At 46.9% G+C, this 13,116-nt stretch overlaps 1 protein-coding gene across 4 annotated transcripts in view; it reads right to left on the minus strand.

The window, feature by feature from the left end:
* Positions 1-13,116, minus strand: part of LANCL1 (LanC like 1) — a 34,877-nt gene that overhangs the window by 15,062 nt on the left and 6,699 nt on the right. The window contains exons 1-3 of one of the 4 annotated variants that reach the window (XM_033170853.1): positions 5,380-5,509; positions 4,961-5,058; positions 832-949 (exon numbers count right to left, since the gene is read on the minus strand). In XM_033170853.1, coding sequence (XP_033026744.1) covers positions 832-949; positions 4,961-5,041 — 199 coding nt within the window. In that variant the 5' untranslated portion in view covers positions 5,042-5,058; positions 5,380-5,509. Of the gene's footprint in view, positions 1-831; positions 950-4,960; positions 5,098-5,379; positions 5,510-13,116 lie in introns of those variants that run through there. The other 3 variants (XM_033170847.1, XM_033170868.1, XM_033170861.1) reach the window with 3 other exon arrangements.

Below are 13,116 nucleotides of genomic sequence, written 5' to 3' on the forward strand. Positions count from 1 at the left end.
AATGTGGTTATGATATCATAAGAGATGTCCAAATGCTCTGTGAACAAACAACTGCTCCAAATACCATATTTTTCGCTCCATAAGATGCACTTTTTTCCTCCTAAAAAGTAAGGGGAGATATCTGTGCATCTTATGGAGCGAATGGTGGTCCCTGGAGCTGAATTGCCCAGGGGTCAAAAGAGGATCATGCTTTTTATTTTACAAAGAGAAAGGGGGGGTGTTGAAAGGACCCCTCTCAGCAGCTGATCAGCAAGAGATCGGGAGAGAGATAAGAGTCCCAGATCCCTTTCAGCCCCACCCTCCATTGTTGAATGTGCTGCAGAGGGAGGTTGTTTGTTTCCCCAGCGGCATGTGACTGGCTGATTAGATTAGCTGTCTGGAAACTGTAGAAAAGGCTCCCTTTCTTTAAGAAACTGCAGAAATGTGAGTTGAACCTCATAAAAACTGGGCTTTTCCTCTTTGTTTTCCCCATTTGCAAAAGGAGCTTTGCTTTTCCCCCTTTGCAAAAAAAGCTGCAAAACTTTTAGCTGATCCTCAAAAAACCAGGGCTTTTCCCTTTGCAAAAAAAGCTGCAAAACTTTTAGCTGATCCTCAAAAAACCAGGGCTTTTCCCTTTGCAAAAGGGTGGGGGCAGGGGAGGAATGGCACGTAGACATTCTGTTGTGGTGACTGTAACATAGTTTTAAAGTGCCATTTGGCAATTACCTTATAAATCTGAGTTTCTTACCCTGCAGGATGTGTCCCTCAGCTGCACTTTCGCCTAATATCACATTTTTCTCTGAGTGGCAAATGTATTTAATTCACACACGTTTTCAGGTGCCACCATCCTACCTGCCCAGCCGGTGTAGCCAGTGCAATCCCTGGGGTCCGCAGACTTCAGGCCCCTTTCCATCTGCTGGAGAAGCTCCCTGATCTTATTGTTCAGGTGCTGAGTGAACTCAGGAGTCAGCTGTGAGTGTTAAGAGAAATACTGTTGTTATGCCTCAGCAGACACACTGCGGCTTATCAAGTTGCAGCAAAACAGCATAGCGGGATAAGTGCTTTAAGGCGCTCAGCACTTTTTAAAGAAAGCTGGACCTCTTTCAGCAACCTCGAGAAAATAAAAGAGCTTATTACTCAGGCACAGCAATAATTAGGAAGAGACCGAGAAAAGCCCTACTCGCGATCACTCCATACCTAAACTCATTCACTTGGGAGTGAAGCCCCACTGATTTCAATGAAGCTTTTGTCCAAATAGCTATGATTAAGAACCCAGACATAAATATTGAAAGCCATATTCTCTCCCCCAATGGTAACCTGGTTATCCATGCCTTTATTACCTCTAGGCTATAGCACTGCTGTGCTATACCCTCAGGGACCCCTCTAGCCAACTCAAATTCTAAACAGTAGATTCTGCTAGTTGACTGCAGTTTGACAAAAAGAAAAAGTATGGGAACAGTACATTACAATGCTGTTTGACGGTCTGCGCTGACTCGCCACATATCTACTGCAAGTTAAGTTGCTGCGTGGGACATTGTGGGATAGATACATCAGTGTTTGCTGTCGTAAGCATAGTCAAGGGTGCCGGGGGCATCAGCCAAGCCCTATGCCAAGTTGACTGCGTTTCCTTAATTGTATCACTTTAAATGTTTACTGCATCAAAAAATGACGTCTCTGTGCTGCTGTGTCTAATGGTTCTGGTACTCGGGGTCCTGGAAAGTGATTGCTACATCGCAGAACTTTGAAAGACGAGAACCCCATGTACGGTGGTGTTTACATGCCAAGTAAGCAACGGCCAAGGTTCTGGGGCTTCCTCCAACCTTGTCTTTATTGCCACCACAACGTGGCTCCTTCCTTCACTGCTTAGGAACACTGGAATCTCCAGCTTCCAGGAAACAGCAAAGATGGAGCTTCCACACTGCTGGACTTAACATAGAAAGGAACTCCTGAAAGATTAGTCGCTGCGGCCAAACTAGATATGATGGGGCAGTTTGTTCCTTTTTCTTTTTTTCACATATAAAGCTGGGAGTGGGAGGGCTCCACTTTATACTTGTGAAAGAGGAGGCATGGCAGGAGAGAATTCATCTCCACTCACCGACATGTAGTTTTTGAGACACAGATTCCCCTGTTTTATAAGGGCAGATATGGGGTGAAACACAGCTGACCCATCACATTCATATCACAATTTTTTTAACATCTGTACTCAGTTATTCTGCATTTAATTATACTGTCTGAAAATGTGTTAAGTAATGATTTCACTTTTGAATAAGGCAAGCATTAATCAATAGATTATTAATTATTATTATTATCATTATTATTTTGTTGTGGTTTGTCGAGCTGCAGAAGTTTACTACTCGAACCTTAACATTTTGTTTATTCCTTTTCGCTTTGACAAAATATATAAATTCTGACTTTGCAGAATGACTTTGCAGGCCATAGTAAAACTCCTTAAAACCAATCTGTCTCAATGGAGTGGTCCTCTCAGCCCTTCCCCACTGAAGCATCTACTGTATATTCTGGCGTATAAGACTACTTTTTAATCCAGGAAAATCTTCTCAAAAGTAGGGGGTCGTCTTATACGCCGGGTGGAGAATCTGCGGTCGAGTATATCTCAAACTCTGTATTTTAACTGGAAAAGTTGGGGGTCGTCTTATATGCCCAGTTGTCTTATACGTCGGAAAATACGGTATGCATCTGTTGCCAAAGGCGAAAGTGAAGTGGTGTCAATTAAATAATACGGATGAGAAATTCGAAGATTGGATGGGTCACCGCGGTAACTCCTGCCTGCTAGAGACCCGAGCCAACAGTTCCAAAAATCTTGGGCGAGTCCATTCAGTTTAACAGGCCCCCCCCCCACCCCAAGCACTAAACTTATGATGCAACCACTGAACAGTCTCAGCAAGTCCTGCATAATGCCATCAGTTGGAAGGTGTTTGTGTGTGCGTGTCTGAACAGGACTTTTATTAGGGATCAGACGCAGGCAACCTGTAAGGAGCCTCAAATTCAGCTAGTATGGATTTCAAATGAATGTCTGGTCTAAAACTAAATGCTTGCATTAAATTGCATTTGTTTGCAATAATACTGACAATGTCATTATATAGACTACCTCACTGTTATGACAACAGAATGTCCTAGAAGTTATTATTTTGAGATGTATGATATTAAAAAGGATTCACTACCCTGGCCAAAAATCCTATAGCAATTTTTCCCCCTATATGGAAAACTTGAAGCGGTGACACAGTGTGTCATGCCTAGGGGCAGTGACAGAACAATTACAATTTCTAGCTTATTGGACAAGTTCTCATGCCACACCCTTCTCTGAAGATAATTCAGTTCTTTTCATCTTAGCTTTTCAGCAGTTATAGTAAAATGGAAACCATGTTCCTAATCTCAAATTCATTAAGGAATAAGCAATATATGCAGGCAGGCCTCTTTATTCTCAAGATTAATGCTTAGTGTGAAGCTAAATGATTAGGTGACCTTTCCACTGAAATTGTATGGTGGCTTGTTGTAAAACAACAATAAAATCGGCTTGGCTTAGATCAGGCTTCCTCAACCTCGGCCCTCCAGATGTTTTGAGACTACAACCCCCAGCACCCCTGACCACTGGTCCTGCTAGCTAGGGATCATGGGAGTTGTAGGCCAAAAACATTTGGCGGGCCGAGGTTGAGGAAGCCTGGCTTAGATAAAGGGGCGTTGAGCACTTCACTGGGAAACCAGAATTTTCCCTTGACTCCTCCTTCTCGTTGTAAGCAAACATGTGCACACATACAGGTTGGCACATGCAGGCATACTTACAGCGCAGGAGGAATAGTTCAAACCCACCACTCCTAGTCTGTAAAGAGCAATCAAGTCAGTGGCTCCAATCCTCAATCCTGAGACTCAGCAGGTAACCTAGTTTCTCCCCCCTCCCCACGATGCCTTTGCTTCTTTATTAATTTCACCCTTTTAGAACTATTAAAGCACACCATGGAATTGCATTTCTCTGATCCAGGAGCTGAGGCTAAGATTTAGCTTCATTAGCCAAAGAGGTCTTTTGAGCTTAACATGTGCATCTGACAGAGCCTTTTTTCTTGACGTGCAAAACCTCCTAGCAGCTTGAAAACTCTTGCCTGCTACACACAATTTCCCCCACACTTGTGAATCCATAATGGGAGTGATCAGCACTGGTACTTTTGAGAGAGGAACTGAATGATGGAGGTGGACAGGCAGGGCCAGCTCAAGACATTATGGCACCTGAGGAGAACCAGAAAATGGCACCCCTTCCCACCGACAAGGAAGAAGAAGGGAGTGAAAATCTACATCACGAACGGGGGGGGGGGGGGAGGCAAGCAGCTCCTCCTATTCGCCAAGAGGCCAGCATAGGGGGTGCTCAGGAGGCAGAAGAGCCGGCCTCCAAGGCGCATGCCACAGGCGTCGATGCCACTGTGGCAGCCGCAGCACCAGCAGGCATTCCTGGGAGGCTGGATCTGCTGCCCTTGTGGGTCCTGCCACCCGAGGCAGTCACCTCATCTTGACTCACATGTGGGCCGGCCCTGTGGACAGGGCAGATGGTTCTGGAAGGTAAAACTACAGGTTTCCATTCCTAGTTAGAAACCAAGCACCTTGTGACTCTATTGATGAAACAAACAGTGAGGTTAGAAATTACTATCTGAGGGGGCAGTATTCAAAATAAGACAACAAAAGAGAATTCAGAACAGGATTAGATCAGGTCGATTATTACTAATGCTGAATCAAAGTGTTGCAAATAGCTCAGTCGGCACAGCATGAGACTCTTGATCTCAGGGTCATGGGTTCGAGCCCCACGTTGGGCAAGATATTCCTGCATTGCAGGGGGCTGGACTAGAAGACCCTTGTGGTCCCTTCCAACTTGACAATTCTATGACTCTTATCAGTCATCACACAAACCACTTCTTCCACCTTGTTTTCCCGCTACAGATTTGTGCAAAAAGCAAAGCTTTAAAACAACACCAAAACTCACCCTCCCTGCAGAGTCAAAGTATCCCGTGGCCAAGGATTTGTCATAGTCTGCAAAAGGATTCGGGAAGGCCCTCTGGGCCATTGTGGCAACGAGCAAACCTGCCAGGAAAGACAGAAAGACACAAAGGTACACACATGCACACACATATTTGTATATATCTATATATGGAGGGAGGCCACAACAGCTGCGGCGCACCAGCAGACCGACGAGCCTTTTGCACCGATTTGGAAACCTATCTGCGCAGAACGAAGGCCACCGCTTGCGCTTTGCAGCAGGAGAGCAGCAACGCTGCGCTCCCTTGCCAGAAGCCCATGGGTGGGAGTGGGGGGTGGGGGGTTCAGAGAGGCAACCCTCCCACTCACGCCCCGCAAAGGAAGGACGGGCAGCTATAAGGCGCCGCAGGGCAGCCCCGCTCTTACCCTGCGCCTGGAGACAACAAACCAGCGTGAAAGCGCCTCTCCTTCCCCTTCCTGCCACGCCAACCAATCGCTGCTGCAAAGCTCCGCGTGTCTCCGCCGCCCGGATCCGGCCTCTTAAAACGACAGGCGCCGTTTAAACTTTGCAACAAGAACAGCAGCAGCAGCGACAAAGTTGGCAGCGCAGCATCCGAAAGTTGCGGCTGGAAAGGAACGCAGCAGGCGCGCAGTTGGTTGGTTTGTTTCAGGGCTTTGCCTAGTGAGGCTGATTTAAACTCCATGGCTGCAGGCTTCTTAAGTCTCCCTGGATCCCTGCACGGACACTGCCGCCGGATCCCGCCCACCTACCCACACCTGGCTCAGAAGTCTGCCCCCAACGAAGTCGACCAAGCTTAACCCGAGCAGAAAATGCATCCTTTCCCTGTGCTCAACCCGCTCCCTTGTGTCAAATGTTAGGTCATGGGATGTAACACAATGCAAAGCGATGAGAGAATTGGGGAGTGCGCGAGCGGGGGCTTGACAACTATATCAGCTGAACATGCTCGAGGAAATGACGCCCAAAGTGAGATTTTGACTTGGAGATATTTAAGAAAGTTAAATTTTAACATCGCAGTTCACGAGATTATTCAGAATGGTTTGTGTGCCAAAAGGTTTTCTTTCGTAGACAAAGATTTTGTAATCAAAGATCGCTGTACTACTTATTCTTGCCATTTAAACTAAATTTAGCAGTTTCAGTGTTTTGTGCTTTTCATTTTTTCTACAAGACAACTTCAGTTTTACAAAAAGAAGAAGCAAATTTTGGGTTCTTTTGGGAGGTACAAAATAGCATGGCCCTGCTTACCAGGGAGTCATAACCTTACTTCTGAGTACAGTGGTACACCTCAGGTTACATACGCTTCAGGTTGCATACTCCGCTAACCCAGAAATAACGCTTCAGGTTGAGAACTTTGCTTCAGGATAAGAACAGAAATCGTGCTCTGGCGGCGCAGCGGCAGGTCCCATTAGCTAAAGTGGTGCTTCAGGTTAAGAACAGTTTCAGGTTAAGAACGGACCTCCGGAACAAATTAAGTTCTTAACACGAGGTACCACTGTATACAAGTGCAGAGGACTATGCAGTTAGAGTGGGATAATAAACCCACTCCAGCCAATATAACCTGGTGCTAGAACATACGTGGTGGTCAGGGGTGCCAACTTGAATAAAATATGGGGGGAGGAGCCCCACTGTACATATGGTAATCAATCACAAGATGTGGTGCACATATACCATTTGAATGTCAATGTCCATCAACTGGCGGGGGGGGGGGCAGCCCCCTCAAATATTTTACTGAGGGGGACAAAGGGGCTGGCTTGATTTTTCCCAAAAGGATATCAATCCATTATGTGTGTCGTGTTCCTCTGTGGCACAGTCAGGTTCCAAGCAGGCTTTGGAGGGTGTGATCCGGCAGCCTATGACATGCCCCATCCCTTTTAAAGGTTATGCCTGTCAGATCTTCATCTGTCTGCCAGGCTGCCTTTTGGCAGGCAAATGGACTTTTGTTGGTGGGGGATATTTTTGCTGACATGAGCTTCTGTCTGTTGGGCTTGGGGGGGGGGGGGGTTGCACCATACCCAAGCCCCACTATAAGATCAGAAGCAGCAACATTTTATCTCAGCTGCCTGCTGGCCCAGGAAAGTTCTCCCCTGGAAAAGTGCAGTCTATCTTGTGTATGGAGAGAGAGAGAGAGAGAGAAGAGCTGCAGAGCACCGGCAGTCTCTTAATCTCATAGCTTGTGAAATGCCATCCTGGGCTGAGCTCAGTGTGATATGGGCTGTTTACTGTATTTGAATGGATTTATGCAGCAAGTAAAAATGCTGCTGGTGATTTTTTTCTCAAACCATGACAGTCTTACTGAAAACTAAAATAAAACCTGGCAACCAACACAGTTTTCTGACAAGTGACCAGGAGGTAAAAAAAAAACAAACCCAAACCCCTAGAACTGGCCCACCCCTGGTTGACTGGCAGGCCTTGTGGGCTACCTAGGGATTGCTCAGATAATAATTCAACTGGATTTTCCCCCCCATCTCAAGCCAGAAGGTTGAAGTCGTATTTAGCTTATATTGTATCCTCAGCACACATCTGAGATCTATCAGGTCTGAGGAATAACATGCTAAGTGGAAGGAGAGCTCTTCCTTTGGCCTGGTCTGAAGCTGTATAAAAAACTGAAGAAAACAGGCTGTAGGATTGTTGTTTTCTAAAAAAAAAAAAAAAAAAAAAAAAACCGCTCCTTCAGTACACATAAGAAACTCAGAGGGCGGAGTAAGGGGCAGGGGGTGGTCTGCCCTGGGTACCACCCTGGGGGGGGGGTGACACTTGAGGCGGTGCCCCACCCCCGCAATCAGCGCCACTGGTGCACGGCAACTTTAAAAGCTGCCGCGCGTGAACATCAGCGCGCGTTGCAGCCTTAAAACTTGCCATGCCACTGCATGGAAGGGATGCCGGCCGCTCGCGCCCGCCATCTTGGGTGAACTGTGCATGTCCGCATATGCACAGTACATCCGGGATGCTGCGTGGGCTGTGACGTCACGACGCATGCACACTATGGAGCAGTGCCCCGCCCCCAGGGGGTGCCCCGCGTTTGCCGCCACTGGGCGGCAAAGCGGCTCCCTACGCCCCTGATTCCCATTGCCTGTATGTGTTCAGCAGTATTTTCTCTCAGAGAAGAGGGAAGGAAGGAATGGTTTCATGTGTAGATTGGTGTGACTGTGTACATTGGAGCCTCATGCAGTCTGACGTGTTGGCTATTGTTGGTTTCATGAGCTGTAGAATTGAAGAGAATGTCTGAAAATTGCTTTGGTGGTGAGGATCATTGTTTCTGTGCCCTGTGCAGCTATGTGGGACTTTTTCATGATCTCTGGTCAGATAAACCACCCCATATATACTTAGGTAAAGGTAAAGGTACCCCTGACCATTAGGTCCAGTCGCGAACGACTCTGGGGTTGCGGCGCTCATCTCGCTTTACTGGCCGAGGGAGCCAGCATACAGCTTCTGGGTCATGTGGCCAGCATGACAAAGCCGCTTCTGGCGAACCAGAACAGTGCACGGAAATGCTTTTTACCTTCCCGCCGGAACGGTACCTATTTATCTACTTGCACTTTGACGTGCTTTCGAACTGCTAGGTGGGCAGGAGCAGGGACCGAGCAACGGGAGCTCACCCTGTCACGGGGATTCGAACTGCCGACCTACTTACCTCGTGCATATATTCACAGTTTCTTACTATATTACATAAGTTTCTCCCTCCACCAATTCTCTGGAGCAAATTTTACAAAAGCTCAGTTATTCTGGCAGAAATAAAAGAAGATGACTGAACCAGTTTAGGAGCACATAACTGTGGATTCTCCTTCACTGGAGGTTAGAGATTGGCTGGCCACCTGTCACTGATGCTTTAGTTGAGATTCCTGCATTGCAGGGGGTTGGACTAGATGACCCTCAGAGTCTCCTCCAGCTCTCCAGTTCTAGGATTCTATATTACTAACTAGCAGGGTGGATTTGATTTAAATCAAACTGATTTAAATCATGATTTAAATCACGATTTAAAACACCAGTGAGTAAGGCTCAGGGTGGATTTATTTATTTTTTTAAACGGATTTTTTTAAAAAATTAAATCTACCCTGAGCCTTACTGACTGGTGATTTAAATCGTGATTTAAAACATGATTTAAGTCGTGATTTAAATCATGATTTAAATCAGTTTGATTTAAATCAAATCCACCCTGCTAACTAGCGTCACTTTATTTTGAGCACTGCTATTTGGATCACCCTGGTTTAGAACCTCAGCTGTTCTGGCTGAGGTTAGAAATGTCCTGGGGATTTGCTCTTCTGTCCTGCAGTTGTTGAGCTCAGATCACTATACTTCAGCTCTGCTGTTTGATTTATGCAAATAACCTTCCATGTCATGTACTTGGATTAAAGCTGGATGTGCATTATTGGTATTTTCAAAGAGATTGCGTACGTACTTCCTGGAGTGGATCAAGTGTAGCTGCCTGAAATTGGGACAGCTGCCAGAACCTCGGTGCCAAGATAAGACGGCTGTGCTAGCTGTTAAGGGGCACTCAGAATGATGTCTGTCAGAGGGTTCTCAGTCATGTGTGAGGTGGTAGAATCATAGAACCATAGAACTGTAGAGTTGGAAGGGACTCCAAAGGTCATCTAGTCCAACCTCCTGCAATGCAGGAATCTGAACTAGATCATGCATGACAGATGGCCATCCAACCTCCGCTTAAAAACCTCCAAGGAAGGAGAGTCCACATTTATGGCACCAAGAACTGGACACAGTATTCCAGATGTGATCCGACGAAAGCACAATAAATCAACTGATTCTGCATTATATCCAACTAAGTTCTACTCAGAGTAAACCCATTGAAATAAATGCACTTAAGTTAGTCCAGTACAGTGGTACCTCTGGTTACGAACTTAATTAGTTCCGGAGGTCCGTTCTCAACTCAAAACCGTTCTTAACCTGAGACTCGCTTTCGTTAATGGGGCACGTGACTTCCGCTTGCATCCCGGGGCAAAGTTCGAAAACCAGGAGCATCTACTTCCGGGTTAGCGGAGCTCGTAACCTGAAGTGTGCGTAAGGAGGACGGTTCGTAACCAGAGGTATTGCTGTAACTAAATTAGGGGAAAGATGTCGGAATACGTTTCACGGATCCGCCATGGATTCATATTTATTTGGTTATTTAATGAGGTTTTCGAGATCTACTTTTGGTATAACTACGCGCAAAAGCGAAAGTGAAAGCATGAATGAATAGTGTGGTTCACTTATGAGATTAATCCGCCTTTATTTTATAGTTCCGGTCATGTTCAAAGTTGTTAATGAGCGTTAAACTTGCTTCCCGCCTTTTTGGAGGGCAGCAACAGTGATTTTATTGGTTGAGGCATTGATGATGATGTCACGTTTGTTCCCTAATAAAAGGCAGAGGCACCCCCGCTTAGGCACGTTTTTCCTTGGTTTCTTTGGTTTAGTCAGTCGACGTTCTTTTACCTTAGTTTAAGTTCAGGGTTTAGTTTAAGGGTATTGGGAGCGGGCTGGACGGGTTGGATGGGTTTTTCTTTAGTTAGAGTTAGATCGCGGAAGATCATTCGGTTTAGCCTTAGACAGGTTTCTTTTAGGTTTAGCCTAGGGCTAGATTCGCGGAAGATATTTCGGTTTTAGTGTTATTTAGCTAGCCTCGCGGAAGATTGGGCGCGCAGGGACTTTAAGCTTAGGTGAACTTAGCTTAGGGGACGAGCCTATGCGGGTTCTGCCGAAGCCACTAAAGATACAACCGGTGTCTGTCTTCCTTTGGGGTAAAAGGGGGGAGTAAAAGGTTTAAAGTAAAATTTTATTTTTCCTAAGTTGGTCCATCTATTCAGAGTCAGGGTATATTCTATTTCACGAGGCAACTTTTCACTAAGAAGGCAACTAGGAACTCATACACCTTCGGAGTCATCAATTGGCTTACTCAGCTTCCTTCGGATTGTGAGACTTGGCCGGCGACCGTGCTCAAAAGCACGCGGAACGCTGGCCGCTTTCCCCGCAACTGGTACCTCGTGCATGACTAGTTCAAGTTGTGCACGAGGAGCTCCAGCACCCAAACCCCGACAAGTGGTGCCCCTCTCTGAGGCGAAGCGTAGTCGAAAATCGCTTCCACGAAGACTCCGGTTAAAGACAAACAGACGTTGAGAGGTGAGGTATAACGGCCCGGTTTATCCAGGATTTCGCTGCAGTAGCGCGAATCCACCGCTTGCCCAAAATAGAGTAAAATTTGCCCCAAGGGGTCCCCGGGTAGAGCGGCAAGGAGTTTAATGTAAGCCTACGGGCAGGGTAAGGTCTTCCCTAAAGCCTACGGGTGGGAAGGGTTTCTGGCAAAAGCCTACGGGTGCCAGGGTTTTCGGTCAAAGCCTACGGGTAGGGCCAGTGTCTCCCAAAAGCCTACGGGTGGGAGGGAAAGTTTTTCTGGCTAAAGCCTACGGGTGCCAGGTTTTTCGGTCAAAGCCTACGGGTAGGGCCGGTAGCCCCTAGTAGAAGCCCACGGGTGGGGGTGGAGGTTTTCTGGCTAAAGCCTACGGGTGCCAGGTTTTTCGGTTAAAGCCTACGGGTAGGACCGGTGTCCCCTAGTAGAAGCCTACGGGTGGGGGAGGAAAAGTTTTGGAAAAGTGTTAAAAATGGGCTCCTCACTCTCAACTGCTCAAGTTAAATTTTGTGAAGATTTATTGTACCTTTTGAAAAGAAATGGTCACCCTGTCTCTGAATCAGAAGTAGAGCTTTTAGTTAAAACTATTGGGGAAGTTTGCCCTTGGGTCCCTAAGGAGGGAACGAAAGATCTAGCTTCATGGGAAAGGATCGGGTTAGAATTTATGGCCAACCCGAAAATCGGAATTCCTGTACAATTGGTATGGAGCAAAGTAAGAAACTGCTTTCAACAAATCGCTCCAAGAAATGTTTTGCTTAATGGAACAGTGAATTTGGGAAATACTGCTTTTAATAGTGCCCCTGTGCTGCCGCTTGCGGTTGTGCCATTTTCGGCCCCCTCGCAGCAGCCAGTTCAGGCCCCGTTGTCGTACACACACTCGCCCTTGTCCAATTTGTCATTGCCAGATTCATTGCCGCCTGTGCCGGTGCAGCAGACGCCGTCGGCCTTTCAAGCCCCGCCGCGGACTGCCCCACCGCCAGTCGCTCAGCAGCCATCGCAGGCCTTTTACCAGCCAGCGATCTCAAGTCAGCAGCAGCCGCGGACCTCGCTCCAAGCAACGGTCCCGCTTCCTCCATCGCAAGCCGCGCTTTTGCCAGCGATCCAGCAGCAGCAGCAGCAAGCAGCTTTTTTGCCAGCAAACCCTGCTGCCCTGCAGGCCGCGCTTAAGCCAGCAGCTCCAGTTTTGCAGCAAGCTGATTTCCAATCAACAGCAATCCAAGCTTCAATGCAAGCAGCACAGCATCAATTTGCCAACCCTTCAGCACCTCCAATGCTAATGCAGATTCCAAGGCAAGAGCAAAGCCAAACGATGATGATCCAGATGCCAGAACTTGCAGTACAGAGCCTACAACCTTATGCTCCAACTTCAAGTCAGCCATCTTGTCTTCATCCAACTTCAAGTCAGCCATCTTGTCTTCATAGTCAGCCATCTTCAAGGCATCCAGATGTCAAAGACTCTTTAGCACCATCTAGTGGCTCACCATTTGGAAAGCATCAAGAAGATTTAAACTCACTGATGCCATCTACAGATCCAACAGCAATGCAACCCATCTGCAGAACTCAAGCTTTGGAAGCAGCTTTGGGACAAATAGACTTTAGTGCTGATCCAATGCACATCTTTCCAGTGATTCGTGCAAATGGAGGACAACCTGCAAGATATCAAGCCATCCCTTTTGAAACACTACGTGAACTGCGAAAAGCCATACGCGAAAATGGACTTCAAGCTCCTTATACTAGAAGTTTACTTGAAGGACTGTCCACTAGTAGACTTCTGCCATCTGATTGGAAGTTAATACTTCGTACCTTCCTGTCACCTACAGATGCTCTTCTGTGCCTGCAAGAGTGGAAAGAAGTAGCAGCCAGACGTGCAACACCACTCGCCACAGAAGATATGCTCACAGGATCAGGACATTACTCCAATCTCAATCAACAGCTAGCCATACCTGATGCTGCACTCGTCACCATAGCAGACATCGTAGTCAAAGCTTGGCGCAGATTACCCAATCGCACAGATGCCAGCTCAGTATCA

The sequence above is a fragment of the Lacerta agilis genome, chromosome 1, assembly GCF_009819535.1.
Source record: "Lacerta agilis isolate rLacAgi1 chromosome 1, rLacAgi1.pri, whole genome shotgun sequence".
Taxonomy (NCBI): Eukaryota; Metazoa; Chordata; class Lepidosauria; order Squamata; family Lacertidae; genus Lacerta; species Lacerta agilis.